This window comes from Uloborus diversus, chromosome 9 (genome assembly GCF_026930045.1).
Source record: "Uloborus diversus isolate 005 chromosome 9, Udiv.v.3.1, whole genome shotgun sequence".
Classification (NCBI taxonomy): Eukaryota; Metazoa; Arthropoda; class Arachnida; order Araneae; family Uloboridae; genus Uloborus; species Uloborus diversus.
In genome coordinates this window covers 99,075,770-99,098,308 of record NC_072739.1, presented here as the reverse complement: position 1 = coordinate 99,098,308, position 22,539 = coordinate 99,075,770, and the positions used below count along the sequence as shown (strand labels likewise).

The 22,539-nt window shown below is 33.1% G+C and overlaps 1 protein-coding gene across 1 annotated transcript in view; it reads left to right on the top strand.

Moving 5' to 3' along the window:
* The window catches only part of LOC129229934 (calcitonin gene-related peptide type 1 receptor-like), a 75,739-nt gene extending 58,721 nt beyond the window's left edge, over window positions 1–17,018 (top strand). Inside the window, exons 7-10 of the mRNA XM_054864316.1 lie at window positions 3,649–3,734; window positions 7,244–7,379; window positions 11,652–11,693; window positions 16,641–17,018. Coding sequence (XP_054720291.1) covers window positions 3,649–3,734; window positions 7,244–7,379; window positions 11,652–11,693; window positions 16,641–16,886 — 510 coding nt within the window. The 3' untranslated portion in view covers window positions 16,887–17,018. The remainder of the gene's footprint in view (window positions 1–3,648; window positions 3,735–7,243; window positions 7,380–11,651; window positions 11,694–16,640) is intronic.
* The last annotated feature ends 5,521 nt before the right edge of the window (window positions 17,019–22,539 follow it).

Below are 22,539 nucleotides of genomic sequence, written 5' to 3'. Positions count from 1 at the left end.
TAATGTGTACATTCATCACGCCAATGGAGTATCGCATCAAAATACATCACTTGTGACGTTATAAAGACCACGACTTATTTCCAAAATCGGACACAAAAAAAAAAATAATAATAAATAAATAAATGAATAAAAAAAATAACTGCAATGAAAATAAAAGTTCTTTTCTTGGTCCATGTTTTCCCCCCCCCCCCCCCCCCCCCCCCCCCACCCCCCGCTTATTCTATCAATTTGAGTGACTAAAAGTAGTACTTTTGACTGTCCGCCCTACTTCAGACAGTTTTCCTTTTAGAAAGCTGTCCAGGAACATAACTAGATTGTTAGTACCCTAACGACGGAAGAAAAAGTAGACACAGTAACCTTTGATGTCACCTATAATATGAGGTTCACAGGGTACTAATGGCAGCCATAATTGTAACGAGCAAACTTCTTCGCATGAGGAAAAAAAATATTTTACGGATAAATGTTTGCAGCGGAAAGCAAAAAAAAAAGCCAAAATATTTTTTCTTCTTCACAGCTGAGATAAGCTGTTCAGATAACATAATTTTTCTGTGTATAAGTTTGTGGTAAATGTTTGCGTTTTTTTTTTTCTCTGCATTCATATTCTAGATATTATTTTCTTTTCTGAATCTTGGGACAGTACATTCTCTCTCATGTTTTTTGAAAGAAGTAATTAGCCCCAACCCTCATAACCAATTTTATCCTTATTGAGTTGCTATGCTTTTAAGTTAGCTCCATTGTATTATACTATTCAGATCTCCGTAAGGTTGAAAAGAAATACTAACAAGCAAAAACTCTTTTCAATTTCAAATTTTGAAATGAAAAGGTTTTTTTTAAAATACAATAGGCAATATTGTATTTGAAAAGAAAAAGAAACGCTTAGTGCTAATTATTTTCAACTCAGTGATAATGAAATAAAGTGAACTTTTGTCTTTGAAAAAAATGATTATTCCTGTTTATATTACGTTTGACTTAGGTCAATTGCATGCAGTTTTTATTTTACTTAAAACTCAATGCCGGCAATAAAAAAATTTCGAAACGTGTATGGAAAATAATGGGCAATCAATATGCCTAATTTCTGCCAATGACATATCTAGAACAAACTAGGAAAGTTTCCCGCTGAAGTTTAGTAAACTTGCGGAAATTAACCTGGAATCTTTCTGGAAAAGAAAAACAAAATATTCCCTAATCGAAGCCAGTGATATTTCTAGAATAACTCAGGAATCTTCCATGAAAACTTGCATATAGCTATAGCTCGGTCTTTTCCTAATTTACCAGAAAAGTTTCTAAAGCAAATATAGCCAAAGCTAAGACGAAATTGCAAGCAATTCCTCCAAAGCTACGATATCCATAGAATGCGTTTCGCCCTTGACTGGGTGTCAGTCAATTTGGAGGGGCTGTAACTAAACGGAAGGATGAATACATAATAAATAACCTTAAAAAACCCTAAACCCAAAAATGTTTTTTTCCGCAGTGTAAAACAGGTATTCATTTAACTTGTTGAGATTCGAGAAACTTTTTCATAAAAAACTTGTTTTTACAGGAAATTGGTGTAAACCCTTGAAATCCCCGAAACACTGCGCGGGTAAGCAATCAGTTATGCTTCGGATTTTTTTACAGTGGATTACTCAAATAAAATGTTACTGCACATAACCCTCTTTATTTTATTTAAAGTTCGTTAACATATAAAGGTAGAAATTAATGAAAAACAAAGTTTCAAACAGTGCATTTAAAAGATTTTTTTCTAACCAAGAGACAATGAAACTTTCAGCTTCAATCGAATATACTCAGTTTTTTCTTTTTATATTATTTGGAAAGTGACGTGCTTCTTACACAATAAGTAACTCAAAACTACAAATAAAAAATGTTATCTTATTTTTTTTTCTGTAAATGGATATTTTATATACTAGAACATTGAATTTAATTATAATAACCCAAGCAAAAGGCAGACTGGTACAAAGAGATTATTATTTTTACTCTGCCGTGGGATGGTAAAGTGCAGTAATTCCTTATTTTCTTCCTTTTCATTTTTGGTATCTATTTTTAAGTTTTATCGTACAAGATTCTTCATTTGGTTTCCGCTGAAAAAAATTTACGAAAAGAACATTAAGTTCTGACATTTCCCAGCTGCTAGTATGGAATCCAAAACGCGTTTCTTCAACTATCTTAAAATATCTTTTCTGTAGATACTGCGCTTTATCTTTCCATGGCAGAGATCCTTCTTAGCTTAGCATAAAATTACATTAAAACTATTTTGATAACTTATATAAAAAATGAAATTCTGGATAACTTTGCATCACTTCATACTTTTTATGGCATAGAATATGTTTCAAAATCATTCAGAGCATAAAATTTATTTAATAGTCTCGCCATAAGAATGCATTACTAGGACATACTGTCTGACCACGGATTGTATCGAAAGACAAACATCCGTTTTACAGCTGGAAATGGACGAATCTATTATTTTTTAGCGAAGCCAGCTTTTGCAGAAGCAGAGTGTCATTCAAATAAACGGAATACTGGCATCAAATTTTTGTTTTCCCCCCTCATTCAGATAGATTCGTCTTATCTGGAGTTTCGAAAATTCCATACAATCCGTGGTTGGACAGTATAGTTATTTTTTTCTAAGTCAAATAAACTAAGGATTATGAAGAAGCGTAAATTATATCAGGAGTGTATCAAAGTTGTTTTAAATGGACTGTAGTCAAATTTGGAAAATTAAAAAATTTGAAATAAAAAAAATCAAGCATTCCTAATGAGTAATGCTCAGTTATTCTTAGTGAGATATTAAGTTTTTATGATGTTCAATTAGGTGATCTTAGTAGCATTCGGGCGCACCAATTCTGTTCTTTACCTTTAACACATGTTGCCAATCCTAGAATGATATTTTATATCCAGGTATGGACTGTTACTACCCTCTACACGGGGGGGGGGGACTTTTTATATCAGTGCACTTATATCATAAGAAAGTATAGTACAGTGAACACTTACGCTTACTTAGGTGGTCTTACTGACTAGGGTCAACATTTTACTTTTCAATTCAAGTAAACAGTGATTAAGTATTAATTCTAAGCAAACTGTTTTTGCTTTTATGATGTTTAACAAGGTGTTCTTATTAAGTTTGTGTACACTTACTTTTTATTAAGTAGGTTTATATAATAAGCAAGTATACAATAACTATAGGCGTACATACAATTTTGTTTTTCAATTTCCAATGGCAGGCTACAACTAAAATAAAATAAAAACAAACTTAGAGATGAAAATTTAAAAAAAAAAAACTAAAAAAGTGATAAAGTAACAAGTTTAGCTTATTAGGGCCCGAGCCTCCCAGTAACGGCCATGCATAGTCGAAGAAAAAAGTGCAAGGCACACAGAAAGATGAGCTGAGTCCATGTCCTTTTTCAGATTACAGAGCGTTCATGTTGGGCTTTCACACATATTCATTCTGTCAAGGTGATATGCTAGAAAAGCATGGCCGATCAAGAGGCTGAAAGGGACAACTGCTTTGAACCTGGACCGACAAGGGTTACTTAGCTACAAAAGAATTAGCGTTTTTCTATTTACATCAAAGTAAACAATGCATAAGTAATTATCCTGAATGAAATATTTGTCTTTTATGTGTGTTTAATAAGCAATTTTTCTCACATCTAGGTAAACAGTGTCTTCCTGGTGGACATCATCCGTGTACTAGTGTCGAAACGCCACGCCCACTTCTCGGCGGAGACCACGCAAGTGAGGTGCGCCCTTTATGATGGAATAGCGCAGCAAAAATATTGTCCTTGGCCCCATACGCTGCCAACCATTAACACCTGTGGGCGTAGGTAGGACTTGGATCCACCCTCTCGTCACCCCTTTCTCCAGCACTATCCCTAACACACTTCAGTTTCTTCGCGTTACATTCCCTACATTATTCTCAAAAACAGAAAGGCATACAAAGATCTGAATGGTGGAAATCTGAAACTGTGCTGCCGTGGGAAGGTAAAGCGCAGTGTCTGCAAATTATTTTTCTTTTTTATTTCTTTATTTATTTTTTTGCAGTTTTGTCGTATCTTGTACTTTAGCTTTATTGTATAACTAAGCTTGCTTATTTATTTGATTTTCGCTGAAAATAACGCACGAAAAAAAACGTGAAATTAAAACATTTCTCATTGTTAGTATGAAATCCAAAGTGGATTTCTTCAAATATCTCAAAACCTGATTTCTGCAGATACTGAGCTTCACCTTCCCACTGTAGTGTATAGCTCTCTCTTTCTCTCTCTCTCTTTTTAATTATATTTGTATTAGTACCAAACCGGAAAAACGAACATTTACCTTCCTTTTAGTTACATGACTTTTAAAAACAGCAAAAAAAAAAAATAGACGCATAATTATTACTCACCATTTTTCTGTTATTAAAAAAATAAACAAAACTAAACAGATTTTTTGCTGAAAGTTTAAAAACATATTCGAAACAATTATGGCTACTACATTTGACTCGTGTTCTAACGACCTTGTGTAGTGACGAGACATCGCGTTCTTAATAGGTTTGAAAACTAAGCAAATACCTTTCCTTTTAAGTTAAGAAAATGTTCACATTCGATATAGCGACAGAAAAAGCGAATTTAATTCCTGGTATAAAGAACCGCGTATAATGAGTCTGAACAATTAGAAGACAAGATAAATAAATACCTTTGTGTTGAACAGTAAAGAAGAAATAACAACGTCAAAAAAGCACAAATTGCAGATTACTGCAGACACGTGTTTCGGTGTTACGGGGAACGCCTTTTTCAATGCAAAAGTAATGAGCTTATAGATGAAGACATACTGCAAGAACAAGCAGTTCTTCCTACAAGAACTGCTCTCACGTGAACCCCTGATGGCAAAAGGAAGCGCGGGCGTCCAAAACTAACCTGGCGTCAGATGGCCATACAAGAAAGAAATGCCTTTGGTTGGTCAAGCTGAGGGAATGCCAGGGAGGCGGCATTAAACCGGTCGGGATGGAATGCCACGCTAGCGGCCTCATGCGCCTAAGTCAAGTTATGGATGAAATGACATCCGGTCGGATGTCTTTGCAGTAATCTGCAATTTGTGCTTTTTTGACGTTGTTATTTCTTCTTTTATTAGAACACATTTGGTAATAACGGTATAGTTGACTCTTTCTATAATATGGCATAAATGCAATTGTATCTATTGCCTTACTAGGACAAGGGGCATAATGTTTAACCTACTTTTCATGTTTCTCTAATTATTACCCCCAAGAATGTCCTTTATGATATTTCTATTGATTCTTACGATTACTTTAGGTACAGAGTGTCACAACGGTGTCTCCATCAGTCTTGCCGACCCGAAATCGCCTTCCCACCTATTTTTCAGTTTCAATATTACCTTTTGATTTATTTAGCGGAGGAAGACATTTTAAACGTCAGTAAAACTGGGGTAAACCGTCATAGCAATTCTTTTTTGAATGATATAGCACTAGAACTCTTTTTTTTTTTTTTAATGAAGAATTAGCGAAATTTTTCTTTCTTTTTTATCTTTTCTTTACTAATAATAAAGCTGAAAGTCTCTCTGTCTGGATGTCTGTCCGGATCTCTCTCTGTCCGGATCTCTGTGACGCGCATAGCGCCTAGACCGTTCTGCCGTTTTTCATGAAATTTAGCACAGAATTAGCTTGTAGCATGGGGGCGTGCACCTCGATGCAATTTTTCGAAAATTCGATTTTGTTCTTTTTCTATTTCAATTTTAAAAACATTTTCCTGAACAAAATTATCATAAGATGGACGAGTAAATTACCAAGTTATCATAATGTGGAACCATAACGTGGGCAAGCCAATTGGCGAGAAATTTATCATACATTATTTGTAAATATACAGGCGAAACAAAAGACCTTTCAATTTTCTACTACAGGCAAACCCGTGCAGGTGCCACTAGTGCATAATAAAACTCATTTAAGTATTCAATTAATTGTTTTAGCATTATCAACTGTAAAAAAATATATCCCATCTCCTATTAAATATTTTTAGATGGTTAAAATTTATAATTTTAAACTTAAACTTCCATTATACATTTTTATACTTTTTTTTCATTTACTGGTCACTTGGATAATGCTTTAAAATTTTAATGAAATTTAAAGTAAAAGGTATTATCTGAACGTTAATGTTGATCAATTTGATGGTGCAGCTACCATTTGATAAATAAGCCATCGAGATCAGAACGGGCTCGTTGTGTGAAATGAATTGCTTATTGCTCTCACTTAACCACAGTTCATCTTCCCACAATATAGGGGACAATGACAAAAAGAGGCCTTCCTTCAGCAGAAAATGTGCTTAAATAATAACTAAATAAATAAACAAATACATATTCAGCGTACTAATGAAGCAGCGAGGATTTATTTTACTCAACGCTTCACGAAACCATTGAAAATTATTCAAAATTGGGTTAAATATTTGGCTTAAAAAATCAAACTAATTCATTTGTTTATCATCATTCATTTCTTTTACTGCACGAAACCATGGAAAATTATACAAAATTAGGTTAAATATTGGGCTTCTAAAATTAAACTGATTCATTTGTTTATCATCATTCATTTATTTTACTGAGCGCTGCACGAAACCATGTAAAATTATACAAAATTATGTTAAACATTTGGCTTAAAAAATGAAACTAATTCATTTTCAGTAAGTTACCGCCCATTAGCCAGGGCTAAGGCAGAAATACATGAAATACACCGCCAGCTCAGTCATTTCCAGCCGAGGACTGCAGTTTCGTGCATAGGAAAGTGATTGAGCTGGAGATGGAAAAACCTCTTGAAACTGCAGTCTTCGGCTGGAAATGACTGAGCTGGCGGTGTATTTCATGTATTTCTGCCTTAGCCCTGGCTAATGGGCGGTAACTTACTGAATATACCATGCCTTGCCTTCAATGTTCGAGTCGAACCGAACCATTGTTTCGGTCACTCGTCTGGTCTGAGCTAATTCTATATTGGCTACCAGTTTGTTTGGCACTCTTGGCTTCCTTAAGAGGTTTTTCCATCTCCAGCTCAGTCACTTTCCTATGCCGGGCTGATGAGTGCTAATAAGCACGAAACTGCAGTCCTCGGCTGGAAATGACTGAGCTGGCGGTGTATTTCATGTACTAATTCATTTGTTTATCATCATTCATTTATTTTACTGAACGCTGCAGGAAACCATGGAAATGTATACAAAATTAGGTTAAATATTTGGCTTAAAAAATGAAACTAATTCATTTATCCCTTTTTTTCTTTCAGAAAAGCGATGAAAGCAACACTTTTACTATTTCCTTTACTTGGGATACCACATTTGTTGTTCTGCATCAATCCAAAAGACAACGGAAAGTTAGAGGAAATCTACATGATAGTCAACGCAGTCATCAAGTCGTCTCAGGTTCTGTATCTTTCAATCTCAGTATAGAAAGTTTGTTAAAAATTCAATCACATTATTTTTAAAAACTACTACTATTACGGTTCAAAACAATATTTCAAGTTGACTAGTGGAGGGAAGCAAAAAGTTCAGCATAAAAGAAATACATTTAATCAATTAATTTCAGTTTTATAACACCTAACCATTTTTAACCACTAATAGCCCATTAATATAAGCTTAGGTGTTACAAGTATATACATATCAAAATTAAGTAAAATAAATTTTTTTCTTTGTTGACCTAAGTAGGAATTGCTTATTATTTTTTTTCCATACTACTTGTTATTATTGTAAAAAAAATCATGTTCGCATTTCTTCCCTCACTAACATAAGCGTTATTTGTTATTCAAAAATGTTAATGATTGGCTTTTTTAGTTTTTACAAATCATTATTTGATTCTTTGATTCTTTCGTAAGAAGCTATCGGAAGATTTCATAAGCAAAAGATTTACTTCAACAAATGAAAGAGTTTTAAAATCTATCATGCATTTCTAAATGAAAATTATTATTATGTGTCGCCAAAAAAAAAATGGTGTGTGAGTCATTTACTGGAAATTTTTTATTAATGTTACTAAGAGGCATGAAGAGTGAATTTGTTGATATAAAAAAACTGCTCTATTTTCTTATCTTCGCAAACGTATTCCACCATTCCGGCAACTTCAAAATTAGAAAACTGAATTGAAAGTAAGTAATCCGTAAAAAAAATGTTTGCGCAATTTTTTTCCCGATTAACAAAATAGCATTCTCATTTATCTTTCACATTTTTTTTTTTATTTGCACCAACATTTTCAATAAACATTCCTTCCAAATAATGAAATATGAGAAAAAAGAAGAAAAAAAAAGAAAAAGCAGAACTCTATTTTTCAAGAGAAATTCTAAATACTCGCTGCTGGATTTGTTTTTTTACTTTCAAGAAAGATCTTTTAAAAAATTTAGAAATAAAGCAGTTAAGTTTAAAGTAAGCAATGCCAAAGCCCATTTAATCCAATCAGTTCAGTCTTCCAAAATTATTTCCTAAAATTATGTTTAGTTAATTACATAATCATAATTAGCGTGAACGTTGGGAACAAAAAGCTTTTCTATTCCAAAAATGCTTAACACTTATTTAGGGAAGAAAATCCCGAGAAAATAACCTTTAGGCTACTCGGTAAGACTACGACTGATGTTACAATAATCAATAGATTGCTCTACAGGACAACAATTTAAATCCTCTTTTCTCAAATTAACAATGGGATTCGATCCCTAGTACCCCTACTCAGCGGGGGAAATGTTTCAAAGTGGAGGAAATGTTTTGATCTACGAACATTACCTTATTCATAAACATGACATAGACTCAATTAAGTATTCATCTTGAAAATGAATGAATTTTTGGTTTTTATATGATAGTTTTAAAAACGTGAAAGAATAGTAAATTAGTTTTAAATTTTTTTCCCCATTGTCCGAGAAAAAACTACAAAATCCTAGGTATCGAAGAAATTTTTTTTAAGCGCCTGACAAAATATTTCTTCGAGTTTATATGAAAGTTCAGTTTGAAATGACTTATTTACACATCGTTTAGCTCTGTACTTAATTCTACAATTTAAAAAAAATAAGATTAATAAACTAAATAATAGAAATGAGGGGGAAAAAACGAAACTTAATACAGAAATAATAAAGAAAGAAAAGAAAACCTTACCGTGTACCTCACTGACATTTCTTCAACAATTTTAAATATTTGAAAAAAAAAAAGAATCAAAAAGACATTTTTCTTGTTCAGTTTAGGTGCTTCGGCAGATACAAAAATGCATTAAATGCATTTAAGCTGTACATATGTTAAGCACCACTCTGTTTGCTTGTAAATCGGATTTTTTTTTAATTAATGTTTAAATACTACATATTTCAGTTCTAAACTAAATTTGAAACTTTATTTATTTAATTTTATTACATTAGTTTACACACACTTCTGCTCTTCATGTTTTAAAGTGTATTATTCAACTTTGCATATCGAAATTATGGCATAACAAAAATTTTTATTTGGTACCTTCGACTTCGTTACAAATGGTCGCGACTGAACTATTTTACTTGAAAATATCACTTGACTGGGAATTTTTAAACAACAAGAAAAATAAAAATACTGTAGATTAAAAAATAGATTCACATTGAATTTTTTTATCTCCCGTTCAGAAAGGTCGCCGGCGGATTTTTTTCATTTTTTAGTCGTTCAGAGAACATAGCACCAGAGATTTGTTGGAGCTTGGTTATGAAATACATAGTTGTTTTTTTTTGTCTGCTCATAATTACTTTAGAAAATAGTTTTCAGCTTTTTATGCTAATTGGGAGACACATACTAATAAAAGTAATTTTAAGAGCAATCAATTTTCTGTAAAAAAAATAAATAAATAAATAAATATAATTAATAGTTCTAAGTAAAATAAGTACTTTTTCTCAACTTCACTAATTTTACTAATTGGTAGGGAATTATTTAATTATCTGTACTAGACAAAAAACAAGTTTATTACAAAAAAAAAAGATAGAAAGCCGAAATTTTCTTCTAGCTTAAGCCATTTTTAATGTCTAAATGTCAGACATAAGTTATGTAATTAATTTTTAAATGATAATGATGTTGCGAAAACCACCATTGAGTTTACGTGGAATTGAAAAAAAAAACTTCATTTTCTGGCTCCTAATTTGATGTCATTCATTTTATCATTAAAAGAAAGTTCGTCGCCGGTAGTGGAAGCAATCTTAACGAAAATTTTTATACATTTTCTTATTCACATAACTATACTTTTAACGAGGATGATGTAGGACTTTCAAATGGAATCAGTACAAAAGTTTTATTATGGGATAAAAGGACATATTTACTTCTCAAGACATCAATTAAATATATCAGAGAATTTAAGTACATGATGTTTTTAAATTCTTGCAGTGATAAAGAAAATTGATTCAGAAAAAAACTATTTTAGATTTAAACAACTTTTTTTAATTTGTTTCATAATATTTTGATCCTTATCCCAAAAGTTTTTCTTTTCACAAATGTATTTCTCACTTCTATGTGTACACTTTTCGTGGTTCGGAGCCGCTACATGTTGTTTAACATCGCGTCCTGGCACACGTTTTGCCAGAACTGACCTCCTGGGGGATTAAGGGGGTGAAAGTTTGGTCGTAAAATGTCTTTATATGGACATAATCTTCCATATCAGGATCGGTAATATGTGTTAAAATCAAAATTTCTGTTGCTCATCACTCGTGAGTCTCACCGATCATAGACGCCATTTTCAGGTTTCGAGTTTTGCGCCATATAAATGCCTTTAGCTAATATTGTGCAGAATTAGAAAGGGGAGGACTTAATGAGATGAGGATGAAAAAAAAAAAAAATAATTGTGCATAGCTTAATTTTTTTTTTTTCCTTCATCACTGAAAGACTTTATAAACAAACTGCATACATTATCTTATATGACTTAAAATTAAAGACAAAAACTAGTTTAAACAAAATAATGGCTAGTTGTAAAAATATAAAGCTAAGGAATAACGTATACACATGCAGTATTTTTGAGCATCCAAGATTGCTTACTGCTTTCAATTTAACTTTTTTTATTTACTTTGTGATTGGTAGATAGCAAACTTCATGATCCGCTGCCAATGCATGACGAATGAAATTCGTAAAAGCTAAATTATAAACGAGAAAAACTTTTGTCTCATGTAATAAATATTATCGTATGTTATATTCTCATAAAAAATACTGCGCTAATTTGCATTTAGTTCTGTTGATCTCCTTTCCCCTGTTTTTTGTCTATTTCTTTCGGATTGCATATTCTTTGTACAATATGGTGCAATTTTAAGTGCATAGAAACGTTAATTACGAATGGTGTCCTTATTAAATCTTCCCTGAAATAAGTGAGAAACCAATTTGTACCCCCATTAGAGACAACCGAATGTTTATTATCGATAAAGTGAACTAAATGATTTAATTTTCGTTTTCGCTCTAATGTAACGATTTTGCTCTACAAAGTACTAACGAAATAAAAATTATCATAATAAAATTAGTACAATTAAATCACACATGTGCTGTATTTTTCAACATCAGAACGATAACTGCCTCTTTACAGTTAAAAAACAAACTACAACGCTGCGTTTTCTAGTCTTATTTATGAGCGAATATGCTATTTTTGGTATAATTGTTTACCTACGTTCTATTTAATGTTTAATCTTGCAGCGTTATTTTTTTTTTTAATGTAACAAAATATTTTAAATTTTGCAGGGACTTTTGGTTTCTGTTCTCTATTGTTTCATGAACAATGACGTAAGTAGTGCAGTTTCTTTCGTGAAATATAATGCTAATTGTAGGAGTTTTGCATTTCAGTGTTTAAAACTGCAATTTGGTGAAACATGTTATTTTTATCCAAATCGTTGTTTCTTCGTTTGATTCACAATCTATATCAATAAGACTCAAGACAAGCGAAGGAAAATACTTTTGTATACCTTATATATTATTTTTATAGCCTGTTTTCTATCATTTTGCGGGTTCTTCCTTATTTCTTTATCGAATTCCACGATTTTCCCCTCATTTTAAAGCTTACTGTGCCGGATAAAAGTGAAAAATAGACCCGCGATCTAAAAACATACCGCTTATCTTAAATTTGAGATTTGAAATCATCTAAGAAGATGTCATTTAATTGATGTGCTTTTTAATGGATTACAAACTTCCTACGTGGACCTTCTCAAGAGAAACCCGGATAGCTCAGTCAGTAGATCATTCAGCTTTCAACCGAATGGTTCCGGGGTCGAGCCTTCGAGTGGCCTGCCGTTATAGCATGTTTAAAGTACACATTTTGCTTAGATTTTAGACGTTAAAATTTATGCAGTGAGAATGCTCTTCGTTTTTTTGACTACTTGATGCAACCTTCATTCTGAACTATTCTTAAGTCATGACTGCAATGATATTCGCGAATTATTGAATCCTATGATTTTCTACCTAGCGAGTATGAATTTTTACTGAGGGTGTTTTTATATGACATTTTTACAAAAGTCAATAAATTTCGAGGGCGAATGCTTAGCACGGATCAGTTAGTAATTTATTTTATCGACGATAAATTTAAACACTGTGCTAAAAACAGTAATATTAAGCAAATACTGACAAAGTGCGCTTCTTTAATCATGTAAAACTATTAGCGAACAATACAAATCGCAAAAACTGGCCCGTTGGTCTGCGCTAATTCTATATTAGCTACCAGTTTGTTTGGCACTCTTGGCTTCCTTAAAGTGCTTTCCATCTCCAGCTCAGTCCCTTTCCTATGCCGGGCTGATAAGTGCTAATAAGCACGAAACTGCAGTCCTCGGCTGGAAATGACTGAACTGGCGGTGTATTTCATGTATTTCTGCTTTAGCCCTGGCTATTGGGCGGTAATTTACTGAATACATAATATGTTTATTAATGTCATACGAAGGCTGCTTTTAATTTTGTCATCGTTGTTTGTTATCGATTAGTTTGGTATCCCTTGGTTGATGTTTTTTAACTGGTTCTACTGCCTTGTTATGTGTTTATTTCAATAACTTTAAAATCTTCTACAATTTTTTTTTTTAAATTCCACTTTAGAAATTCGTGGAATCTTTTCAATGTTATTTCTTAAGTGGTGATTGTTTCTGCAAAGTGATTAAAATGACGTAACTTGTCTTAACTTCTTATTTTTAATTGCTTTTTATTTCTCTATTACGATCTTTGGAATGTACCCTTAACAAAAGGTATATATTTTTTTCTATTGTTGTTGCTGCTTACTAATTCAAGGGCTGACATGGGAAAAACAGTTAAGTCACAAAAAATAAATTTTATTGCAAAAGCAAAAAATGGCAGGCCATTTGTCGCGCATTACGTACAAGTGCCATCTTCCATCGCTAATAAATAAAAAATAAAAACTTTTTGCCGATTGGCATCCTCTTTATTCCATCCATGTCATTGGCTTGAGCGTCTAGTGTTTTTTTTTCCTTAAAAAAATATTAAATTAAAGAAATTTTTTAAAAAATGAAACGCTCAAAACTTGTGACTTTCTGTTTTCCCCATCTCAGCCCTCAATTGCAACTTGAGAGACCCAAGCACCTTTCGCTTAGCCAGCAGTACACCAAGCAGAGATAAACCACTTCTAAGAAATGCAGTAGCTCTTAAGGGCAAGAACCGGACTTTTGGCCTCGATCGATTGATGGCAACTCCCTCCATAACAAACACAACCTCAGCCTCTCTGCTGCTAATGGTAGAGCATTAGACATTGACTTGAATAGACTTGAATAGAGTATGGTTACTTACCCTGGAATGAAATTTACATTACTGTTTACCCGTACGACAAGCCACATTAGTATGAGTGACAAAAACCGTGAACATTTGTCTGGTCAACGACACGACACTTGTCGGATTGCGCTAACTGACATAATTTCCGGAACTAGGCCAAAAAACAGCCCTCTACTTGTCTATAAGTGACCCCTTAACAAGCAATATATTACTGTATGGTGTACTGTAGTTGATTTTGGAACAACGATGGATCAATTGTTTTTGGAGCACGCAACCTCATTACAAAGTTACATTTTATATCCCATCACGTTCTCAACATCTCGATCTTTGGAATTCTGCCTACGAAAGTAAGACGAGAACCTTACAAGAAGTGAAAATTGTCCTCATCAAGAAATCCTAACAATACAGTGTGTCCGAAAAGTCCTTGGGACATTTTAAAAATTCAGAGAAAAGCAGCAAACTATCGTATGAAAATGCGGTTTGCTCCCTAATATTTCTGTTTCAAAAAAAGTTTATGACATCGTAAAAACAATGAAAGATGAGAAAAAGAAGAAGAAAAAAAATAAAAACGTGTAGTTATAAGTAATCGCTGTATCGTCACCGTAAGAAAAACAAACGTCATGTGAGGTGTGAGGTGTTTATCCATTTTATTTAACAGAAAGCAATACTTTTCATTTCCAGAGTGTAATGTGTGTACGTTGGTGCACATGCGATGAAATTAAGTACCGTTTAGATGTAGTTCGATCAAACACCTCACATGACGTTTGTTTTTCTTACCGTGACAATACAGAGATTACTTATTATTTTTTTTTTACTTCCTTTTACAAAAAAGGAAGTATGGTATTCGCAAAAAAAATTTCACTCAAAAATCGGCCTTGATTTCCATTTTGATCACTCCCAATGAATGTTCAGTTTTTTTTTTTTTTTTTTCGACCCGACCACACGTGGATATATGCCTAGGAACATACAGACACCTGAAATAAACATTTCCACGATCCCCGAGTTAATTACAACGAGTTTTCTCGTGACGTCCGTATGTACGTATGTATGTGCGTATGTGTGTATGTACGTATGTGCGTATGTATGTATGTACGCATGTGCGTATGTATCTCGCATAACTCAAAAACGGTACGTCCTAAAAAAGTGAAATTCGGTAAGTAGACTCCTAGTGGGGTCTTGTTGTGTACCTTCCCTTTTGGTTGCATTCGGATGTTCCTCAGGAGATCTTTTACATCTTTTTTGTGGAGGGGGGAGGAAATCATCGTTAATTTCAATGCTAACTCAAGTGGTGTTATAATTTGTCAAACACTTGGCGATATATCGCCAAGCTTTTGGACGCCAAGTTTTGTCGCCAACTTGGCAAAAAATTTGGCGATTTTTTTTTTTTTTAATTTTTAAGTCTGGTTTCAATTTGGCCAATGTTGGTGATATTTCAAGAGTTGAAATCTGAATCACCACTGAATCACATTAAAATTACCAATAATGGGGAAATAAAGCTGTGTAAAACGTTTTTTTGCTTCGGCTCGCAAGAAACTAGGGGTGAAAATATTGAGTGTTTCCTTGCTTACTCCAAGGCGCTATTATCATTAAATTGGCGTAAAAGGAAGTCATGTAATGCACACATCAGCTGGTTTTTATTTTTTTGCGATGTCGCAACGTATTCTCAGAACTATTTGTGAGGGGGGTCAAGTTTCAATAGCCAGCGTTATACTTCCTATGTAAAAAAGCTTCTCTTAAGTAGGGATGCCCATCCTCCCCCCCTCCCTCAATGAGATAGAAAGACATTCAAATACTCCCTCCCTACAATTTTTCAATGATTGAGCTCATTAGAGATGCTTCTGCTATTTGAAAAAGAACAAAAAACTGAAAATATCAATTGCCCATGCATACGAACCCAGTCAATCCTTTGAACTGTGACGCACTGAGAAAAAATACCTTACAGAACGAAGCAAAAAAACAGGTTAACATTAACTCCATGTACTATTTTTCCGAATCTAAAAATTTGAAAATTAGTAACAATCATAGTAAAATTCTAGTCACGGGGGGTCAGCTGACCCTTTGGCCCTCCCCTGAATCCGCCCCTGTGTGAAGGTGTGAACTGTTTAGGCGCAAACCGCACATTCATACGATAGTTTGTTGCCTTTCTATAAATTCTTAAAATGTGTCAAGCACTTTTCGGACTCCTTGTATTACCTCTGTTTTCCTTTAAGGTATCGCAGAATTTATAACAGAAGCTTCATAAAAGCATAATACAATGGTGGGCATTGTACGATTTCATCTTCAAAACGAAATTGTTCAGAGTATGTAACATAAACTGTAAATATTATTATTTAAGAGTATAAAAACATCTTTCAATATGCTTTTGTCATTGCTCTGTTATTCACATTTGAAATGTGGGAGTTACTTCTGCTACAACCGGTATAAACAAGTTCACTTTCTTTTTTGCTAACTTATGCAACAAATTTAAAGTCTTGTATTGAAAACTAGAAAAACAAGAATGAAGGAATGACGGGTGGAAATGGTTTCTACATTTGAACGAAGCAATTACCTGATTAGTAATATTTTGATAGTTTAAATTTTAACCCTAACTCTAGTGGACTAACCCTAAACTCCAGTAGATAGAGTTAATGACAGTCTTACCAATAAAACAGTTAAGTTACCGCATCCAGTTCAGCCTTGTCAAAAAAAAAAAAAAAAAAAATAGAAATAATAATTTTCCTGCCCTGTCAAACATTACTAAAAAATATTATCAAATAGTCATGATACGGCGCAAGTTTAATCGTTGATGATGTCAGAAGCGTTACTCGATCAGTGAATTGGCTATTATATATATATGAGGATATGGCGCGAGTTTAATAGTTTGTAATGTCAGGAGCGTTACTCGATCAGTAATTGTCTATTATATGTATGAGGATGTAAAGCTTCCATACTTTTGTAAAAGGATTATTTGTATTTTTGCCTCTATTCTAGGTACAACAAGCGTTAAGAAAAGCGTACATGAGATCCGTTATCCGCCGAAATCCAAATTACAGATACACTTGTCGAGCTCGTGGTATGTCTCAGACTTCTGGAACTTACATATCTTCCCATTCAGAAGGAGGTATCCTCAGCGAAGCATCGGGCAGGCATAAAGTACAGTGTTCCCGGACGATTCTTCGTTTACAAGAGCTTCCAAACAGGACAAACCATAAACATTCGAAAAGTGTTCTGTTTTGAATACCTTAAAAATTACGAGCTTTGTGTTAATTTCACTTACCGAATTAACAACTCATCAAAGTGTAATGTAATTTGTAATTTGTTTTCGATGTGACCTTAATGTTTTGCACGTTGTCTTGAATAAATACAATGATTTTGTTGGTAACACTAAATTACTTATTTTTGTCTTAGATGTTTAGTACATAGATTAGTGCTTTACTTGCATAAAAACTTTTCTTTAGTCTTTTTTTTTTCTAACGACTTTAGTAACATCCACATTCTCGATTACTGTACTTAAAAGTATTCCAATTAAAAAAAAAGTTGCATATTAATTGCGCAAGCCTATTTTACAGTTCTAAATGTAATTATTCCGCGTATATTAATAGTCATACTATCGCAAACGGTTAAATGTTTTTTTTTAAAGTGAAAGCTGTTCAACTGTAAGCCATGTAATTTTTTTAATTTTCACTGCTGCCATTAAACGATTGCTAAATTTAGAAAGAAAGAATGATAACTAAACATAATAAATTCTAGCATAGCTGCATAACCACAATAAGTGAGTTTTCTAATGGATGGCAATATCAGTTATTTATCGTTAAGAATAATTATATTTTCTTGAGAATCAATCATTTTGTAGTACATAATAAGCAGTACAATTAGCACTACAAAATGGAAACCGAAAACGTTCCAGACAAATTCGAATCAATAAAAGTATTGACCAGACCGTTATCACTTTAAATGTAACATTAATTAATCTCTTTAATAACCCACGATCAATTAGTAAAATGAAGAGCTGATTTTCCACCGAGTAAAAGCGCATTTATGAATTTCGACGCATATTTTGTGATAAAAAAAAAAAGACTTTACGAACCCAATATAAACTTCGAATCTGTTGAGTAACAAGTGCGAAAATTTTCTAAACAAGCATTTATAATATTTTCCGAAGAGTAGTTTATTTAAGATGTTTTCAAGGCTACTTTTAGAGTAGCAGTTTATTTCCTGAATAGATTGCTTCAAGCATTTGATTACGCTAAGTATTTTAAGAGCTTTTATTCCGTTACTACAAGCTTTGAACAATAACATTTTTTAAAAACTTTAATAAAATTTGGTTGAAGCACTTAAATATGAGTTTAAAAATTCCTTAAAAGCGCCTATTTCCAAGTTAGAAAATGATGATGACATACATTAATAAATACATGTATTGCTACAAACAACTTTTTAAGCTGATAATGAACTTCCTGGATGCAAATGGATGGTATGCATCATTGGACGGATGGTTGATGGGGTGGATGGTTGGTCGGGCTGCATCATGTAATGGATGGTATTTATCACGGATACTATTACCTACATGGTTTTCGTGTGTCGTAAAATTATTTTGAATAGAAATTAATACATCGAAGTGCGCTATGCTTTGGTAGGTAGAATATAAGATTTAAACATTCAAAACATTTTTCAGACAATCCTATTAATCAGAAACTTTCTTCTATTTGTGAGGGTTGTCACTGTTCGAGTAGATTTTAACTTACCAGGTTCAAACCAAATCTGAAAATTTAGAAAACAGAATTAGAATTTAAACTGGCCAAATCTAGCCAGTTTTAAGCTAAATCTGAGAATTTAGAGTCAGCTCTTAGTTCCTACTCCCTGCAGCAGAGACAAAGCTTAGCTTCGACGTTCTTCGCAGGCTTTTGAGATGGTCTGCATACTATTTCCTAGTTGGGGATGAAAAAAAAAAACGAATATTTTTAAAGAGATATTGTCTTAAACTTTTGCAAACGAAGATTTGTGCTGTATTTTATGGGATACAGAAACAATGTACTTGAAGTTTTTAAGTTTAGCACCTAATGTTTAAGCATTTCTTGCGCTGATTTACATTTTACGATTGATCTAATGTCGGTTTATCTTGCAGACTATTTTCAGAAATTTTAGCCTGAGTCACAGATTGCCAAAAGAAACTCTGCTGCTAGGTTCTACAACTATTTGCTTTACTTGAAATTTGAGCTTTTCCAACATCGGTCACTGTTATATGCCGTAAAGTTATACCACCCCTCGTCAGCCATTGTCAGTTTATATCCATATTCAAAAGTTGAGATTACTTTTATTTACTGAATTACTCCTGACCTAACAGGAATTGCTTCGAGCACACTGTTTCAAAAGCAAGTTTAGATCACGCACGTACAAAGGTTTTTTCTTTAACTTAGTAGCACTGAGTTTTAATAAAGTAGTAGTTTAATTTGAGAGTGAAAGTATTTTCTTCATAAACGCTAATATTTTTGAGCTTTCAAAATTAAAAGCTAAGAGCAACTTACAAGCAGAAAAAAAATTACTGTACCTTTTCACAAAAGTACAAACTTTCATTTTGATATCTTTACCTAAAATGACAGTAATTTCGACATACTAAGGAAGCTGAGCAAGCAGTGTACACCACAACACCTTGATTTTAACCAGAGTTTGTATATAATAAGGGTGGGGGGGGGGGAGAATTGTGAGTGCAATCAATTTTCAGAAGACCAAAACTAAACCCGGGTCCACTTATAGTCTGCTCAAGTGCTATTAATATCACCTGATGATAACTAGTGCAATAGTTGGAGGGCATATGGGGAGACTCTGATATAGCGATATAAATTATTTTCAATATTTTCCTCTGTTGAGTCCCCCCCCCCCACTCACCAAACCGCAAGGTATGCTTTCCCAAATTTGTTTTCTACAGTCTGAACGCCAATGAGAGGTAAAGGCAAACATCCGGTTTACAAGCGGAGATGGACACATCTATTAGTTTTTGAGGTATGCCAGCTTTTGCAGACGTATATTAGCCTCTAAATTACGCAGAGTCACATTGAAATTGAAGGGTTACGCGCAGCTTATTTGTACTTTTCCCCCTCATTCAGATTGACTCGTCCAATTCCATATCATCCGTAAGCGGACTTTAACTACATCACTACTGATGGAAATGGTCGGAGAAACTGGAAATTTCAGGTAAAAGACGATTTTTCTCGGGTTTTTTCCCAAAGAGATTGTTTTCACTCGAGAAAAATTGATAATTTTAACATTTCTGGGACAAAATAATGCATTCAGGGAATTAAGATATTTATATTCCAATGCTTTTTTAAGTTACAAAGTTTTTTTTATGTTCTGTAGCCACATGATATTGAAAACACTAAATTTGAGTAGTAATATTTTAATTTCCCTGCGTATCAAAGTATTATTTGCTGTTAAGAAAAGTAAATATCTGTTTACAATCTCCACTATTAACAAAAAAAAAAGCCAATTTTTGCCAAAACAATTCATTGGGCTATTTTCAAAAAAACTTTTTTTTTTTTCAAAATTAACGGTTGAATGATTAGAATAATTTGGAAATTTTCGGTGTTTTTTGATCTAAGAGATACGTGCTAATTTTTGAATCGATGTAAAAATTTCTATTGAAAATAAAGTAATATGGATTGCATACATATTTTTAAATATTTAACAATATTTACCTTTTCGAAGAAAATATAACTACATTCTAATTTGAAAAAACAATCAATTTTTAAATTGTTTCCAATTTTTTGAGATGTTTGAAGAAATGCGTTTTGAACTCCATACTAACAATAGGAAATTGTTGGAATTTCACGCTTTTTTCGTGCTTTAATTCCTGCGGAAACCGTTAAAGCAAGCAAAGTACAATCGATGATAAAAATAAAAACTTTGCAGATAATGCGAGGGGTGAAAAGTTTTAGTCTTTTGACGGATTTCCGTCTTTTTTTAAAAAAGTTTGAAAAGTAATGAAATGGAATAAGATAAAAGTTTACCTGTCATAAATAATTTAAATGAGATTAATAATAGAGAAAATCCAACCATTTTTTTTTTTAATTTGATTCATATGATTATAATAAAGACTATTCATTATCTAGTGATAAAAAAAAGTTATTCTTAATTAAAGTGAAACAAATAGTTATAATTGTTTTTCAAGAAATGATCATTGTTTTTCAGTGCGTTTTTTATATTATCTATTTTGATACTTTTCGTGCAAAATTAGTGTTTAGTTTTCAAGTATGAAGCTCAGTATCTAATGATTTTATTTACTCGAAAATTAAATTTTAGACACCCTTTTTTTTTTTGGGAAAATTTACCTTTTGGGATTTTTAATAACTTTTACCTCTAGATAGCACTTTACCTTCACGTGGAAGCATTAAGGGAGGGTGTGGCAAAGTGAGACAGGGACGAGGGGGGGGGGGACACACTGAGCAACTATAGCGAGATTGAAGTTGTTGAATGCATTGACAATCAAATGATAGTTTTTGACTCTCTTGTTAGTTTTTGACTCTCTTCTTTCACTGTTAGTTGACTCTTGCATGCATTGATTTATTATTGATTCTTTTATGAATTAAAATAAGCCATTTGATCACTTTCATTGTTCTACGTATGAGGCTCATTATCATTAAAAACATCTAGGATAGGCTTTAAACAAACTCCTTAAAATGTTGAATTAGAAGAAAAAGACGAAGAGGGGCACACAGTGAGACAGTCTCACTTTCACTCGTCTTGAATTCTGATTCGAAAGGGATGCTTTTTTAAACTTATTTTATGATCTAAGAATTTTCAACTTACTGTTTATTTACTTTAGATGTATTTTAAAGCACTTTAGTCCAGGCTAGTGTCCATTGAAATGTCACGATACCTCTTTTTTGTATAAATATAAGATTCTTTGGTGGTTTCTATAAAAATTCAACTTGCTGATTTCGAATCCGTTGAGCGCCAGACGATAAACCTTGAGCATTTTTATAAAAATGGTAAAATTCAAAGATGTCAGCTGAAAAAAAATGTAAAGTTGAATTTTCATATCTACTGAAACCGGTTTTTTATTCTCACTGCCTACTTGCGCATTACCAAACGATTTTGTGGAAATCAGCTGCTTCACCTCTCCCACTGGCTCTCAACCCTATTGATTACGGCTAGAAAAAATTGAAAGTGTATTACAGACAATGAAAGTCATCCGTGACAACTGTCAGCTCCCAACGAAATGCTCAACGTAAGCAGTTGCAATGCTCTACTGGATGTAGAAGTATACTGTGCTCATGCGGAGAATTCTCTAAGCTATGTCATGGATTTCATTATGTTTAAGTTATTAATTTGACTGTATTCATACTTTAAAACCATAAAATGACAATAGTGAGAGCGATAATGGTTGCGACTGTTAAAAAATTACTTTTCAGAGAAAATCAAAACACAATTTGTGCAAAGTCATTTGACTTGATAATTTTTCTTTTGCCAAGTATTCTTCGTTTTTGTTTTAGAAACTAAATTTTTCTTTTTTACTGTATGTGTATGCATACTGGTTGTATTCGCATCCAATTTTATAAATATGTCTCCCCAATAACAGCAGAACCAAATAATTCCGAACTATTAGGGATCCAAGTCTTTCGAATTGATGAAAGAACGGATAAAACAAAATGGACCTATGCATAATTTAAACCAAGGTTCACAAAATGGCTACTGCGCTCAGTAAACATTCTCAACAACTCTCCAGATTGCTTCTATTGACGTCATTTGTCCTCGCCGGGGCGCCTGTAGCTTCTCTCACCATGAGACGTGCATAACATACGCCCGTAAAAGTGCTTTATAATTGAGTGCTTCAGAATGACTGTTCGGATTAAGCGACGTCCAGTTTAACGGGGTCTGGATGAATAAATGTTTACTG